The sequence below is a fragment of the Physella acuta genome, unplaced genomic scaffold (assembly GCF_028476545.2).
Source record: "Physella acuta isolate Inbredline_101_S28 unplaced genomic scaffold, ASM2847654v3 ptg000484l, whole genome shotgun sequence".
In the NCBI taxonomy this organism is placed as follows: domain Eukaryota; kingdom Metazoa; phylum Mollusca; class Gastropoda; family Physidae; genus Physella; species Physella acuta.
The window spans coordinates 445388-463990 of NW_026732003.1; the positions used below are offsets into that span (position 1 = coordinate 445388).

Here is an 18603-nt window from a genome sequence, read left to right on the forward strand (position 1 = left end):
CCAGATACACTGAGTTTAAGTACCCCAAAGTCTGCGTGGCAATGACCCTCTGTTTTTTTCCATAAAATACAAAGATTATATAGGGAAATACAACTGGTCAGTTTTGACCCCTTTACGAAGTTTTCCCAGATATGCCGAGTTTGTTGTGACACCCCAAGGCGTTCTCCTACCACCTCACAAAATATCAATGGGGGTCGTCGTCGGAAATTTTTTTTTGTATTAGAGCGCATAAAGAGAATTTCACTCGCGGTCACTTTTTAGCCCTCGTCGAGGGCTTTGAGTGAAACCGACAGTTTTCCCTAAAGGTCAAGCCATTGTCCTAAGAGTATGCAAAAAAATTAGCCAGATATCCTGAGTTTAAGTACCCTAAAGTCTGCGTTGAAATAACCCTTTGTTTTTCCCATAAAATAAAAAGATTATATAGGGAAATACAACTGTTCAGTTTTGACCTCTTTACTAAGTTTTCCCAGATATGCCGAGTTTTTTGTACCGCCCAAAGGCGTTCTCCTACCACCTCTAAAAATTTTAAGGGGGGTCGTCGGAAGAAATTTTTTTTCGTAATAGAGCGCATATAAAGAGAATTTCACTCGCTGTCATGTTTATGCCCTCGTCGAAGGCTTGGAGTCAAACCGACAGGTCTGCCCTACGGCCAAGCCATTTACCTATAAGCATGCAAACATTAGCCAGATATAAAGAGGGTTAGTGCCCTAAAATCCGTTTTCAAATTACCCTCTGTTTTTCCCATAAAATACAAAGATTATATAGGGTAATACAACTGTTCAGTTTTGACCCCTTTACGAAGTTTTCCCAGATATGCCGAGTTTTTTGTGACACCCCAAGGCGTTCTCCTACGACCTCAAAAAATTTCAAGGGGGGTCGTCGGAGGAAATTTTTCTTCGTAATATAGCCCATATAAGGCGCCGGTCAGTCGAGGTCAGTTTTGACCCCCTGTCCGTAGACTTTTCGGAAAACCGTCACCGGCCCTCGTGTTCTATCGCCTCAAGGCACCATCGTGCCAAATTTGACGCATCTGCGGCGCCGGGAAGTGCCCTACCGGGCACCTGACCACTTTTTTATATATATATATATATATATATATATATATATATATATATATATATATATATATATATATATATATATATATATATATATATATATACATATATATATATATATATATATATATATATATATATATATAATAAAATATGATAATGATAAAATATAAAATATATATATATGACATTATATATATATATATATATATATATATATATATATATATATATATATATATATATATATATAATGTGATAATGATAATGATAAAATATAAAAAGAACGGTGGAATTTTAAATTGCTACGTATTATTACTATACTACTAAAACTCAAGTTTGTTTACATGTTTGAATATTTTTTTTTTTATTTATTTTTTTTTTTTGTCTGATTGACTACTGGAGAGAATCTGCGCTATGTGGAGAGCTGTAAAATAGTATGTAGGTAGAGAACAATTTTTTAAATTTTCAGACAGACTATATTGCATACTGTAGCCATATGGCTACGTAGCATTATTTAAGCTGTAAAATTAAATTTAGAATTTGAAACTCCTAATTTTTATATTCCACCTCTTTGGAATAACCTCCCTTATTTAAAAAGCCCGAACTCTTCAGCGTTGAATACATTTTGTTTCATTTCCGACCTCGTTTTGAAAGGAGTCAGTCAGTTCTTTGGCAGCTACGAGGTAGGTGGTTTACTTTTTAAAATTTAATACATTTTAAAAGCTTTCTTATCAGTAAAAAAAATATTATTATGTAGTGAAATATCTGTAGATGGTTTATATTAATGTATAATTAGCTTACTATTTGATTTTTATACCTAATTGGACCAAAAACGGATTGTTGCCACATGTCTACAAAATGTCTATGTGGTTGCTTTTATGGTCTGTTGCCATATGTCTACAATCATCAACACAGAAATAGGCGGTCGTTTTAGATGAACATAAACCCATTAAAATCTATATTTAGTATGTTTTATAAAATGAAATTAATGCCAGTATTAAAAATAGTTTATATTTATTCATCCAAATCATAAGATTTCTAAATTTAATTCTAGATCTAGATCTAGATTTTAGATCTAGAATCTAGTAGAGTCGTGTGTGTTATTATAACTACTAGTACTTCTAAAGTTTAAAATGTACACTAGATCTACTGACGACTACATTTTTCTGTAAAATTAGAATAGTAGGATTTAACTCTATAGCACAAATGCTATAAACTATTAGGCCTAGTAATTATAAATTTTATTATCCTGCATACCTATAGGCCCTATTCTAAAATTTCTACTATTATTCATATAACTTTTTTCTCTCTCTAGTATCATGGATCCAAAAAAGTTTTACGGGAGCAAAGCTAAGGTGTGTTGCATTAGGGACATACCTGCAGAATCTGATGATAGTGAGATATCTACTGATGAGGAGGAGGAAGAGTTGCTGCAAGAAGTCAGCGATGAAAGTTCAGTGTCCGAACAAGAAGATGAGGGTAAGTTACAAATTTCAAGTAATATGTTTAGTGATTATTTTTATTTCTGTTTGCTATATATTGAATGATGGCTAATATATTTTTTTCAAATTTGTTTTTCAGATGAAGTCAGACAAGCCATAGAGCCAGGTCCGTCTGCAGGCTCCCGCAAAATTGTGTGGCGACAAAAGACGACTGACACAAGTACACCCGAGCTACTTTTCTTGGGGGCACAGAGGGAGTGTCCAGCTCCACGAGAGCCTTTGTCTTATTATCAAGATTTAATGTCTACTGATATCATGGAGTCAATTGTGCTGGAATCAAATAGATACAGCATACAGAAGGACATTCACAGACCCCTGAACTTGGTCTTAGCTGAGCTACTACAGTTCATAGGGATTATATTCTACATGAGCATCGTAAAGATTCCCAGGGCACGCATGTATTGGAGCCCAGGCACCAGATGCTCCCCAGTGGCTGACACCATGCCATCAAAAAGGTTCGAAGAGATCAAGGGAAAGTTACATTTCTCCGATAATGCAGAGAACAATGGCAATGACAAGCTTGCCAAAATAAGGCCATTTTTTTATGCTTTCAGACGGAAAATCAATGTGCTTCCGAAATCAGAAATGTTGAGTATAGACGAACAGATTGTCCCTTTCAAGGGACGCTCGTCTCTCAAACAGTACAACGCTAAAAAGCCCAAAAAGTGGGGGTACAAAATTTTTGTCTGCTCGGGAGCTAGTGGACTGATTCACGATCTTGAAGTCTATACTGGCAAAATCGACCCCTGTCCTGGTCAACCAGACTAGGCCCGTCCAGCAACATAGTACTACGGCTACTTCAGGATGTTCCGCGCCATGTGTGGCACAAGTTGTACATCGATAACTGGTTCAACTCTATCAACCTGCAAACTACCCTTCATAAGCAAGGAATAGCCTGCCTTGGCACAGTAAGAGCCAACAGGTTGAAAGGATGCGAGTTTCCTACAGACAAGGAAATGTCGCGAAAAGGAAGAGGGACTGATGTGCTGAAGAGAGCTGTGGTAGATGGTGTCGAGTTGAATGCTATCAAGTGGCTCGACAGAAAAGCGGTTGTAATGCTTAGCAGTTTTGGGGCACTGGAACCAAGAAAGGAAGTCACTAGATTTGATAAGAAGCAAAAAAAAGACATTCTAGTTCAGTGCCCCTCAGTTATTTCGCTGTATAATAAATTTATGGGAGGCGTGGACCTGTTGGACTCATTGGTTGCCCTCTATAGAAATCCCATCAGATCTAAAAAGTGGTACATGAGAATCGCTTTACATATTTTTGACTTGGCCGTTGTACAGTCCTGGCTGATTTATGTTCAAGATTGTAAAGCAGCACACATCCCAAAGTCAGCGCAACATTCACTGCTTGAATTTAAAAGAGAAATATCTTTTTGTTTATTGAACAGTAACCCGGTTGGCAAAAAACGTGGTCGCCTATCGTTGCAGGTAGAGGCAGAATTGGCCAAGAAAAAAAAAAGGGGACCTACTGCTCCCGTGCCTAGTTTACCTGTAAGAACAGACAATGTAGGACATTTTCCGCTGCCAGTTGCAGATAAAGGGCGCTGCAAGTATCCAGGCTGCAAAGGTTTTGCAAGAATTAAATGCGAAAAATGTAATGTCCACCTTTGTTTGACCCAGAAGTCAAATTGTTTTAAAAATTTTCATCAACCATAGTTTTTTTTTTTACATGTTATACTCTGCTGCTGTTGAATAAATGTTTGTCTTCATTGTAAATTTCCTATGCTTACAGTTTTATTTATCTTTTTTATTAAGTGTGTGTGCTGTGTAGCCGTATGGCAACAAACCATTTTTTACCCATTTGTGCACTATGTAGCCGTTTGGCAACTAACCTACAAAAGCATTATTTTATAATTTTGTGGAAAATTCTTTCATATAGGGTTGTTCTATATACCAAATGTAATACTAATGTTGATAAAACAAAAATTTTCTGGCTCAAATAAAAAAGCGTAAAGACGTTAATTAAATAATTAATTAATTTGGTAGATTAACCACATTCATTTTAAAAGTTTCAAACAAATGCTTTACTTTGATGGAATAGTGACGTCACTTGATTTGTTTACTTTTTAATGGCGGCTCCAATACAATATTTCGTGGCCGATTCAGATCTTTAACGCGTTATAAAGCTAATTTTCTGTCGGCTATAACTTTAACAATACGTCCGTTCCAACACTTATATTAATTTTCAACTTTCTTTTTCATTTAGTTTTACAATAAATTTCTCTAGCTCTTATCTATCATAAGTTCTAGATTTAGATCTAGATTCTAGATCTATTTTCTAAAATTTAGATCTGATCTAGATTCTAGATGTAGAATCTAGACTCAACGTAAAATCTAGATCTAGAGTAAACGTAAATTCTAAATCTAGAATATAGAATCTATATACTAAACTATTTCAGGCCTTAATTATTTTATGTAAATCTTTGTTTGTTTAGCTATGGAATATGCTAATTTGGAAATGCTTGATCTAGGGCCTATTTGCGTAACTTAAGATTCATACGTGGATTCTATACTGCAAATTTTGCAAAAATAGACTTAAATAGATGTAAATTCTAAATCTAGCTCTATTTAGATATACTTAACTATTTCAGGCCTTAATATTTTACTTTATATAAATCTTTTTGTTTGTTTAGCTATGGAATAGGCTAATTTGGGATAATATTAAATTTGAAATGCTCGATCTAGGGCCTATTTGCATAACTTAAGTTTCATACAAGGAGTCTATACCAGATAGGTGAGTTGATAGTGTAATCGCTAACTTGTGTGCGGTACAGGTTCGAAACACATCTCGTAAATATTAATTATTTGTTTTGTCATTTTTTTTTATAAATGTGAATGATAAAGTTGTCTATCGGGACTAGCAGGACACGGGGCACGTGAAGTAGAGTTCATCTGTTTCTGTGTTATTGGCATATGAAGGGATAGTGTGGTCAGAACCATGCTCGGCCGGAATCTTTTTGTAAACGATAAAAAGATGTTGTCTGAGACTTGGCGGGACACTGGGATGGCGAAGTAGAGATGGGTAGGTGTAGAATTCACCTGTGACGTCAGCTGCTTGGCATTTAACCTTACTTAAGTGTTCTTACTATTATTTTATAGAAAAGTAAATAACATTACAGGCGTAGACATGAAGAAAAAAAGTTAAGCAAAAAATCATTCATATTCAGAACTTGTATCTAAAAAAAACTCCTATACGGGAGAGAGGGGGTTGTTATTAGGTTAGGATTAAAATCCTGTTCGCAACCTTGTAGGTGGTAACTTGATATGATATGTCCTAAAGGACTTTAGTTCTTTAGACTTAAAGTGAAAGTAATGCACCCATCATTACATTAAACGGATGGGTAGGAGATATATATATATATATATATATATATATATATATATATATATATATATATATATATATATATATATATATATATATATATATATATATATATATATATATATATATATAAACAACTCGCAATGTCAAAACATTTGTAGAATGTTTCAACAGAATTAAAGTGAATAAATTATACATTGTATAAGGGATAGTTTGAATCAAAGGATGAATCATATTCATTACTTTTCTAACTAAATATTTGTCTCACATAGCTGATTAACCTAATACAGGCTACGGAAAAACTTGCATCTGTTACTGAAAGTTCTTTAAGTGCCATAAATGACATGACAAATGCAGTAAAAGATTAAACAGAGGCGGCTCGGAAGATTTTGGCGGTTTTACCAATATTTCTCAAGAAACATTATGTAGAGGACATTCACTACCTGCCGAAAAATCGTCGATATCACACCAATGTAGCCACATATATCACATATGTCTAATAGATTTAGGACTTAAAGAAGATGTTAAAGCACGCCAAAGCCCTCCAAAGGTAGTAGAGAATAGGCTGAATGGATTTTAAAAGGAAATTATTTGTAATTATACGTCCCTATGTATTAATTAGTAATATGCTTTTCTTTATATTATTTTCCTTCTCTCCCACCTCCCTCCCCGGTGGCACACATCGTTATAAAAAACCAGCCCCGTCCCCCCATCTGAAAAGACGTCATAATTCAGCTAACTTGTTTGTGTCTTTTATAAACACCGATTTACAAACTCTACCTTAACTTTACCATACACATCCAACAAAAATCACACCTGAGCTAACATGTTTTTGTCATTTTAAAACATCGATTTCTTCCAATAATATTTTTAACTCAGCTATCAAATACGTTATCATCAAACAAATTATTAAACTTAAAAATTATAATAATGAGTTAGAACCATTCGTGCGTAGTAATTTCCTACTTTGCACTATCTATACATGAAAAAACAAACCGTTAAATTAACACAGACGGGATATGTTTCGAGCTCATTCTCCATGACAGGGACTCCAGCTAGGCACATACTTTTGATGAAAATATTTCAAATTTTGAAGAGAAACGACTCTTCATCATAACGTAAATTTGTAATTAAATAATTACCTAATTCAACATCTTTCATTTCTAAGAAACAAACATTTATATAAAATGTTTAAGGCCTAGAATAGTTCAGTAGGGAACACTCATTTATATATTGTTTTTTTGTTTTTTACAAACAAATTTTCGTTTGTCCGAGATTCTATTTTTTTTCCGAAAGCTTATTCTAATGTGTCGGTAAATCTAGAAAAAATAATGGTATTCTCAAATTAAAAGATCCGTCGACCGTACACTATTTTAAATTTAATTATATTTTGGAAAACATAGTTGAAAATAAAAGAAAACTTATCATTATAATGCATAAGTAAATAAAGTATTTGTTCTCAACTTGTGGATGGTGGAGGGATACTGTGATCAGCGCTACACACGCCATCTTTATTCTTAATTAGCTATCGGTACCCGTTACACGTGAATTATAGGCCAATATATTTTAAACAATATACTTGTTTGAGAAAAATATTTTTAATATAGTTATTGGTCAAAACGCAACGTGCTTTACTACACTTTGATCGATATTAGTGATAAAGGAAATAAATAACTAAATAGCTAAAACTCGTACATATATAGTATATATATATATAGTATAAGCTACCAATACCTATGAGAAAAAACAAAACCAAATTATAAACATTATCAGTCAACACAACACCATATTAAATGCCCAAACTGACTAAGTAACTTAAATGATTCCGTTTTAATTATATTTTTCATCGAAAAAAATATTAGTAGTGTGTATTTTCCGTAATATTACATTTTTATAAACAAAAAATTGTTTCATAAAGATATTTTTCTATTTGTTTCATGTAGCGTTATTCTTTTTGCCAGTGCTATTTTATTTATTTTTTGCTACTTATATGTTCTCATTAGCGTTCTGGTCACAACCATAAACACTTCTCCTGTTGCATAATAAAATATGTGTTTCTACACTCGAATATGCTTTTATATTTATTTTTTGTCTTAAATAAAATTTAGTTTATACATTTAATACATTCAACACATTATTTTCAACAAAAGTCTGAATCATTAACCTCTCCATATATCGCTGAAGATACTGATCTCATAGCCTCGGAATATATGTTGCGGAGAGAGAGAGAGAGAGAAAGAGAGAGAGAAGTGCGCACATGGACGTTTATATATTAGGATAGGTACAGAAAACATTAATGAACAGTGACAGTCAAAAACAAAATGTATTTCTAGTCTAGTGCACAGCTCTCAAGACGTGATAGATTAAGTATTTTCCTTCCATTATATTTGTTTTGATCAGTTCAATGACTAACAGCACTTTGTTTTTTAATTAATTAGATTTACCTGAAGTGTTTTGGTTCGGTTTATGTTAATACTTTGTTATGTCGCGTGCTACTGCTGGTGCTTTAAATAAAATATTTTTAGTTATGTAAACTTCATAAAGTAGGAATCGATAAAAGTAGAAAATAAAACAAATATGAAAAACCTTTATGCACTGAAATTGAAAAAAAAATAAAGCTCATGAGACCTTTTACAAATTATAGCGATAAAGAAAACTAGTTTTAGTGTTATTTTCTCATTGTCAGTGCACTTAAAAATGTGTTGCTATAAAAAAAAATTATATTTTTTTACAACCTCCTGTCTTTATCGTTACGTAATCTGGGATTTGATCAATGGTGATCGGAGAGGGAGGAAGAACAATAAGGATAAGCTCCTGTCTCGTCCCTAATGGCTTGGATATCTTAATTAGGTACAACAGAACGGTTGCGCCATTGAAATAAGGTTATGCTGGTGGGGATGGGGGGGGATAACAAAGGTTAACATTCTTTATTTCACCAAAAGGGGAAACCAGCCATCATCATATCGAACCTACTATTACACAATTGTAAATAAAATATCAGGAATTAAAACTGTCCTCTAAATTGTGATTATGATGATCCTTTAATGACCGGGGCGTTCCCTGACCGGAACGGCTAGTTAAAAATAAAACGAATGTGAAAAATAAAAATAACATTGAACTATGTAAAGCCGAGCACATGCATAACATATAATATCCGCAAAGAATAAATGATTTGAAAAACACAAAGAATAAAGTTAATTTGACATACATTTTCCCACGTTTTCTTGCTTTCGCGTCTGTTTGTTTGGTTCTCCAATCAACTCTTGCGATCGATATTTCGGGCACTTCCCAGTTAGCTAGCGCGCTGAAATTTTCAGGGAAGCTTTGTTTCCGATGACCATAGAATATTCAATTGTTATTATTACTAAATTGATCCATGGAAACATTTTATTGAGCATTTTAGACCGCTATATAATTGTAGTAAAAACGTGGGGAAAAGGGGACATAACCCAGTAACTGTAATTTGATGAAAACAAGGTTCGGTACTTTCCCTCTTTTTACTGAGTAGTGTTCACGCGGTGGTAACAACTGGTGGCCAGTATGGGGGAGACGATACGGTCGAGTGGTTGGGTACACGATTGCTATCCCACTCGACACGGGTTCAAATCTATGTGTTCTAGTCAGTAACTTATTCACACAACAATGAAAACATTTTTCGACACGATAAACACTTTTTCCCACGTTTTCTTTAACTTGCTTTCTCTGTTTGTTTGTCTTTCCAATCAAATCTTGCGATCGAAATTTCTGGCACTTCCCAGTTAGCTAGCGCGCTGAAATTTTCAGGGAAGCTTTCTTTTGGATGACCATTGAATATTCAATTGTTATTATTACTAAATTGATCAATGGAAACATTTTATTGAGCATTTTAGACCGCTATATAATCTATATATATAATTCTCCTCTGCTAGCCATTAGAAAAAAAACCAGCGACGCGTACCTCGCGCGCAGTGAAGCGAACGATCACATGTCGCCACAGGCTTAGGGGCAGAGAATTTAGCTTGAACCGAGTTTAAAGTTACAGGAGGTAGGCCAGTTTGGGGGAGACGATATGGTCGAGTGGTTGGGCACACGATTGCTATCCCACTCGACACGGGTTCAAATCTATGTGTTCTAGTCAGTAACGTATTCAAACAACGAGTTTTTTACGAGTTGTCTTTTTACGAGTTGTCTTTTTACGAGTTGTCTTTTTACGAGTTGTCTTCGTTTACCCAAAAAAAGTGAAAAGATAAAATCGATAGCAAGATTTAGATTTTAATGCAAACAAACAGACAAAGACTAAAAAGTAGAAAATAATAATCATTAAAAAAGTTTTAAAAAACCCACGTTTTCTGATTGAACTAAAAAGTAGAAAATAAATGCTATAGGCCCTACATCACAATAATGCAAGCGATCACTCTACTATAAGCGAGCAAAAACGTGGGGCGCCGTGATTTTCTTACAGTTTCTAATACTGTTGACTCTCTACAAGCTCCCTAATAAAAGTCAATAGTATTATCTAATCAATAGTAATATAACTTTTACTTCGGCGCCCCACGTTTTTGATCGCTTATAGTAGAGTGATCGCTTGCATTATTGTGATGTAGGGCCTATAGCATTTATTTTCTACTTTTTAGTTCAATCAGAAAACGTGGGTTTTTTAAAACTTTTTTAATGATTATTATTGCAATATAACTTGTGATATTTGTCATAAGCAGTGCTATCCTAATCAGGTGACAAAATATCTTGGTGTTCGTCCTTTATGAGTATTTGTCTTCTATTACCCAAAACAAAAGTGAATGCGAGAAGATAAAATCGATAGCAAGATTTTAATATAAACAAACAGACAAAGACTAAAAAGTAGAAAATAATAATCATTAAAAAAGTTTTAAAAAACCCACGTTTTCTGATTGAACTAAAAAGTAGAAAATAAATGCTATACATCACAATAATGCAAGCGATCACTCTACTATAAGCGATCAAAAACGTGGGGCGCCGTGATTTTCTTACAGTTTCTAATACTGTTGACTCTCTACAAGCTCCCCAATAAAAGTCAGTAGTATTATCTAATCAATAGTAATATAACTTTTACTTCGGCGCCCCACGTTTTTCATCGCTTACAGTATATATTATATATATATATATATATACTTTATACATTTAAATATTGGCTTGAGGGTGTGGTGGAATCTATACACACCATTTTTTTCAGTTAAACGATGCTTAGAGAATGTTTAAAACAAAGACGTTAGGAATGTCGATATTTATAACTCTCACAATAGATAATTTTGGGATTACTCAAATATCTGGCACCGTTTCCGACCTTAACTACCATCATATACACATACAAACGCGCGCACACGGTCACACTCAAGGACACAAATACACTCACTAATTAATCCCGATTGCTAAGTAATGTGTATCATTCGAATAGGGGAAGTAATTATATAGACAATCATTTTACCTACTATAAACACAGTTATTTCTCCAATGCGTAAATGTAACTCGATCTATTTGGTTCCGCATCAAAATGATGTTATTGCATTCTGGAAATAAAGAAAAAAAAATGGGCAGTTACCGAAGTGTGTTATACCATACGAGCCGACCCGCAGTGTATCATACGCCGCTATTTAGTTGTTTTATTTTCTACTTTTCAGTAATTCATAATTTGTAAATTCGACAGTACCAATGCTGCCACTGAAAATATTTGCTTTAAAACACTAACCCCCCCCTTTCCCCCTAGCCCTAAACCCAACCCTACACCCCCCCCCCCCCCCGTGAAAGCAGCCTCCTCTTAGTTATTTCTTAGTTACCTCCTGTAAGTTTAAAATCGAACTAAATTATCTGCCCCTAATAGAAACCCGGCTGTACGGCTCTACGATTTGTAAACATTTAGCTTTGTAAAAATTTAGAGTGAACACCGCTCACCAATGTTGGGGTGGGATGAGGGTGGTAGTGATAGCGATAGAGAGAAAGAGAGGGGACTGCAAGGAGGCGCTTGCAGCTTGTTTTCTAACTGATCCCAGAAGAGAATTATATATATAGATTTTTTCGGTGAGTGATTAATGTACACTAAAGGTTTCATGCGGTAGTGTAGGTAAACCCGTATCACGATATTTATGATCCAAGCGCGGGTCGGTTTATATAAGTAATTACATATATTTATACCATAACAACTTTACATTCGAGAGAAAGTTGTGGGAATACTTTGTACAGGTAGATAATTGTGTTTATAAGTGACTCGATGGTTGTGTTAATAATTGCGTCGCCTTTTCAAATGATTCACATTATTTAGCAACTGGGGTTACAATAGTAAGTTTGTGTGTGTTATTATCCTTGTTTGTGTCCGCTTGTGTGTATGTGTGTTTGTCCGTTTGTGTGTGTGTTTGTGTTTATGTTTTTGTGTCTGTGTTTGTGTTTGTGTATGTTTGTGTGTATGCAAGGTGTCTTAGTAGTCCCTAAATTATTTCTCATAAAAGTTATAAATATCCACATTCCTGTTGTTTTATATGTATTAAGCTTTCTCAAATCGTCATTTCATGTAAGTTAGAACCAAATAAAAAGAAACAATCGTTATATATAGACTTCATCACTTCAATTATTTCAATTTTTCTTAGTGTCACATTATATCTATTACAAGGTGCAGTGTGCAGTATATAAGTAGAACGAATCTTGACGTTTAGTTCTAATGTACAGAGATATAGGGAGATAGAGAGAGAAAGAGAGAGAGAAAGAGAGAGAGGGAGAGTTAGAAATTATTTACAATACCCGAAAGTTGTTTTTACAAGCAGGGCAAATATTTATAGATTCACTTAAATGTTTTTACTACCTGTAATCTTATAAAGCTCTGCTTTTATATATCTGTTATTACTAGGTAATATTGTCAGATATTTTTTGTTAAAATTAAATATAACATCAGAACACTACTCTGCTGACTTTATTTTAAAAAATCAGACATACCCCTACCCATCTAAAAAGATGCCCGAAAGAACCGTAACTTAAATTAGGATATTTATAGGAAAAAGCATTCGGCATACGAGGCCTAGATCTATTTTGCCTGTTTTTTTTTTTAAAATTACAAAACTGTTCCCGTTTCTGATGAGAGGGATGATGATGAGCTCCCCGCGTTAATTATTCACCGTAATAGTGAGAGAAAATCCACTTTCTTGAACAACCAGGTGTCAGGGACGTAGAGAGACGCTCACTTAAGTTCCAATCACACTACCACAGGGGCGCCGCGTACTGTCCCTGGCTCATTAAAACAAACATAGGCTCCATGATGCTCACAGGATAATCTAGGGAGACAAATAAATAGAACCCTGCCATGGCGCCGGCGAACGCGCCTGGTTCAATTTGGCGAATAACTAAAACGCCCCATCCTATGCATTGTCTATCGCACTGTTTAGAACGAACGGTTACACCTGTTGAAGTTTAAATGCTGATTATCGTAGAAACCCTTACCCGCTATGCAGGACGCCCGATTAACGGATGCCAAGCGTAACTCTGGGCGCCAAATCGTATATTGACGAAATTCGCACCCTCCATGTCGCCGCCCATTACAATTATTTTTCGCAGAAATCTACTTGGCTGTATTCTTATTTACTCCCCAAAGTTTCATGGCACTCGGATGAACGGTGTGGAACAGCATTCGACTTTTATTTTTTTATATACCGTATATAGAGAAAAATCAAACCGCGCCTTGCCGGGGCGCAACCTTGCGAATTAAAAAATTTTTACCCAGGGGTATTCTCAACTTTCCAAAGGTTGATGCGATCGGATGAAAGAGGGAGAAATGCATAGAAGACAAACACATTTTCTTTGATTTATATATATATATATATATATATATATATATATATATATATATATATATATATATATATATATATATATATATATATATATATATTCGAAGATAGTATGTATACAATGCCTGAAATGAGTCGTCAAAGTATGAAATACATCAACATTTCATACATTTCCTAGGCATTCTATAGAATACCAAATAACAAACAGGCAGAGTTTAGAATATCAACATATCAAGAGCTAGTGTTAGGGATTGGGTTAAGGATTGGCTTAAGGTTAGGTTAATGGTAAGGGTTAGGTCTTGGTTTAGGGTTAGGGTTTTGAGTTAGGGTTAGCGTTAGCGTTAGCGTTAGCGTTAGCGTTAGCGTTAGCGTTAGCGTTAGCGTTAGCGTTAGCGTTAGCGTTAGCGTTAGGAATAGGGATAGGGATAGGGATAGGGATAGGGATAGGGATAGGGATAGGGATAGGGATAGGGATAGGGATAGGGATAGGGATAGGGATAGGGATAGGGATAGGGATAGGGATAGGGATAGGGATAGGGATAGGGATAGGGATAGGGATAGGGATAGGGATAGGAATAGGAATAGGAATAGGAATAGGAATAGGAATAGGAATAGGAATAGGAATAGGAATAGGAATAGGAATAGGAATAGGAATAGGAATAGGAATAGGAATAGGAATAGGAATAGGAATAGGAATAGGAATAGGAATAGGAATAGGAATAGGAATAGGAATAGGAATAGGAATAGGAATAGGAATAGGAATAGGAATAGGAATAGGAATAGGAATAGGAATAGGAATAGGAATAGGAATAGGAATAGGAATAGGAATAGGAATAGGAATAGGAATAGGAATAGGAATAGGAATAGGAATAGGAATAGGAATAGGAATAGGAATAGGAATAGGAATAGGAATGGGAATGGGAATGGGAATGGGAATGGGAATGCGAGAGAGTGGGAATGGGAATGGGGATTGGGATAAGGATAGAGATGGGAATAGAGATGGGAATAGGAATAGGAATAGGAATAGGATAGGGATAGGGATAGGGATAGGGATAGGGATAGGGATAGGGACAGGGACAGGGATAGCGATACGGATAGGGATAGGGATAGGGATAGGGATAGGGATAGGGATAGGGATAGGGATAGGGATAGGGATAGGGATAGGGATAGGGATAGGGATAGGGATAGGGATAGGGATAGTGATAGGGATAGGGATAGGGATAGGGATAGGGATAGGGATAGGGATAGGGATAGGGATAGGGATAGGGATAGGGATAGGGATAGGGATAGGGATAGGTAAAAAGAAAATTTAGTGCAATTAAAGATGCCATTGCAGCCTTCCAGAGGCGTAGCGATGGGGGGCGGGAGGGCATGTGTTGAGGGGGGGGGGGGCGTGCAAATCGAAAGCTTGAAGGGGAGTGCAAATCGAAAGGTTGTACCCGGGCGCCGGGAAGGGTCGCTATGCCTCTGTAGCCTTCACACTGTGACAAATAGTAAGTTATAGCACTTCTGATTCATTTGTTCCCTCAATAAAGAATATCTGTTGATCATTTTGTATTTTTTTCTGTAATTTTTTTAGTTTTAAAGACTTTTACAACCATGGCAATTTGCAATTTGCTTGAGTAGTTCTAGGGAATTTATATAAAGCCTATGCATTATATGTTCTGCTTTGGAAGTATATAAAAACACCGAAATTTCTTACTTTGCCTAAAAACGCCAGGGATTGTGTACATTGCATTCTAAAAAATGCCAGGTTTTCATACATTTCCGTAAACATATAGGGCCTACATTACATCGTATCATTTTAATTGCTGTTACCTTACCATCCATACAGTTATTCTTACTTAAGGTCGAGATAAAATTAAAATAAAGCAATTAATTTGGCTCTAATTAACACAGAAGAATGCTTATACTTTAAAATTCCGCCTCAATGAATCAAAGGACAAGCTCGGCTAATAGACCAAAGAAAGGATCAATAAAATAAACAGAATAAAATGACATGTACCACATATTTCAATGACTTTTCTGATCAGACTCTCGGGGAAGAAAAGAAAAAGAATAGCTTTAAGGGGATAGGCTCCCGAAAAAAACAGGGAAAAAAACTTTTTAGTTAAAAAGCCTTTTTCATTTATTTGTGTATGTATAAGTTAGGGTACTTAAGGAAAAATATTTGGATGTACCAGGGACTCTTCTGAAAATATGGTTGCCATGGAAACGGCGGCCATCTTGGAAAAAACTACCTTTTGTGGAGTTCTAAAATTTCCTAAAGTATCATATAAACCGCCCATATAATCATTGATCTTTATTGTACTAACATCAATAGAGTGAGCTGGCTAATTTTTGTAACCGAAACACAGCTAGACAAATTTTTTTTCAAATTTTCAAAAAAATATGTGGTGAAATTCCATTGAATTTAGCATTATTTTCATTGGAATTTCGTCACACCAAATTTTGAAAATAAAAAAAAAAATATTTCTAGAGTGATTTCTGTTACAAAAACTAGCCAGCTGACTCTATTAGCGTTAGTACAAGAAGGATCAATGGTTATATAGTCGATATTTATGTTAGTTTATGAAATTTTAGAACTCCAGAAAAGGATGTTTTTTTCAAGATGGCCGCCGTTGCCATGGCAACCATATTTTCAAAATATTCCCTGATGCATGGAAATATTTTCCTTCAAGTACCCTAACTTAGATATACACAAATGAATCAATAAAAGGTTTTAATTAAGAAGTTGGTTTTTTCTGGAGCCTACCCCCTTAATGAAAAAGCAGGCACTGAGGAGCAACGGCTTATGTTATAGATACTATTTACCTGATTTGTTTATGCTTATGTTGTCATTTCTTTCCAGATTTTTATCCAAATCACGGTAGCACCGATTACACTACCGCATAGACGTCGTGTACGGCCCCTGGCTACCTAAACCTAACATATACGCCATAGTGCTTATATGATAACTCAGAGTGCCAAACAGCATCCTGTTTACAATGATGCAGATTGCGTCATTCGCTAAAGTTAGACAATCAACAGGATTTATTTTAATAAAAATATTATTTAACGCGTTTAAACATTAGTGTGACTGATGCAATATGTTAGAGTTACTAATGGTCTATTATTAGATGCTCGATGTCTTCTTCTTCTTCTTCTGCTTTTTTTCTTAATTTTTAGTGTTGGAAGTGATCAAGCCTTATCTGCCAGAGGGTTTGAACACGAGACCTTTTCGAATTTATCAACCATGAGCTTTTTGCCATCACAATTAAGGATACGTGTCAAATGGTTATGCGCCATTGGGGCCATTGACTCCGATTTCAGTCTGCTTTTCGTTTTGGATTTGCTTCCATAGTTTTTGTCCAAACAAGAACAATCTCTCCTAAAAGAGTGGCTGTCCCCAGCTACCGAGCCTCATCTGCCCAAGGAATTGAATTCGTGTCTTTTCGGTTTAGCAACCATGAGCTTTACCGACTCGACCACGCCGACCCCTGCTCAATGTCTAAAATTGTACGATAATTGCATTGTTCGCAAAGTGACGAATTTGATTTTTTTTACGGACAAAAGGAAATATTCAAGTTAATAATCTAACCTTGCTTAATTTTTCTAATTATTAAAAAGAATGTATTATAGGGCCTTCAGCGGCCCATGTGAGCCTTTGGTAACCGAATCTGAAATTTTTGTTCGCAGCCAGGACGCCGGCTGACACGAGTGATTAAATTTTGTGAGCGACTGTAATGCCTCGTTTTATCCATAGTCTACCACACTGTTTAGACCGAACGTGTTCGCCATAGCGCTCGTGGGAAAGACCAGGGCGCCAAATCGCATTCTGCCGGGGGGCCGCCCGTGCGAAATAAATCCCCCCCCCCCCAGAAACCTTCTTTGGAGGATTCATCAACTACCTAAAGTTTTTTTGGCAATCGGATAAACGTTGTCGAACCGCATCCGACTTTCATTATATTATATATATATATATATATATATATATATATATATATATATATATATATATATATATATAAAGAGAGAGAGAGAGAGAGAGAGAGAAGAATCGCATCCTTCCGGGGTGACGACCTTGCGAAATTAAAAAAAAGATTTTTTTTTACAGAAACTTCACGTGGAGTGTTCAAATCAACTCCCCAAAATTTCATGGCGATCGGATGAATGGTGTCAAACCGCAATCGACTTTTATTTTGTATATACCGTATATAGAGAAAAATGGCTCCCTCCCGTGGCGCCGCCCTTGTGAATTTGAATTTTTTTCGCTGAAACCTCCCCAGGAATATTCTCAACAACTTCCCAAAGTTTCACGGCGATGTGATGAGAGGTGTAGTAATGCATAAAAGACAGACACACAGGTACAGGCATACATTGCTTTATATATATATATATATATATATATATATATATATATATATATATATATATATATATATATATGTTTTGTAAAAGTGAGTTATTTAAGTGTAAACTATGCCTGCGCTTTGATAATAAATATCGGGACACGGGTTTACCTACACTGCCGCATGAAAACCTTCGGTGTACATTAATCACTCACCGAAATAATGAGGTAGTACACATTTCGGTGACCACCCATGTGTCAGGGACGTAGAGGGCCGGGGCACTCCGATTGCACTACCGCATAGGCGCCGCGTACGGCCCCTGGCTCCTTAAAACTAACAGGCGCCATCGTGCTAAATAGCATCCTGTTAACGATGATGCAGATTGCGTCATTCGCTAAAGTGACACAAATGAACAGGATTTTTTTTCTTTAACACGTGAAAAATTATTTGACGTGTTTTAAACATCATTGAGACTTATGCAATATGTTAGCGTTACTGGTGGTCTATTATTAGATGCTCGATCTCAATTTCTGATTGGATTGTCTAAAAAATATATGCTAATTGCATCATTCGCAAAGTGGCTAAACTATTTCGA

General features: G+C 35.5%; 1 protein-coding gene across 1 annotated transcript; it reads left to right on the forward strand.

The window, feature by feature from the left end:
- The first annotated feature begins 2380 nt into the window (after window positions 1-2380).
- Window positions 2381-16550, forward strand: LOC131944171 (piggyBac transposable element-derived protein 3-like). The gene is made up of 4 exons (XM_059304690.1): window positions 2381-2540; window positions 2643-3234; window positions 3327-4118; window positions 16529-16550. Exons 1-4 carry the CDS (start codon window positions 2381-2383, stop codon window positions 16548-16550), a joined length of 1566 nt encoding a protein of 521 aa, XP_059160673.1.
- Window positions 16551-18603: the final 2053 nt, after the last annotated feature.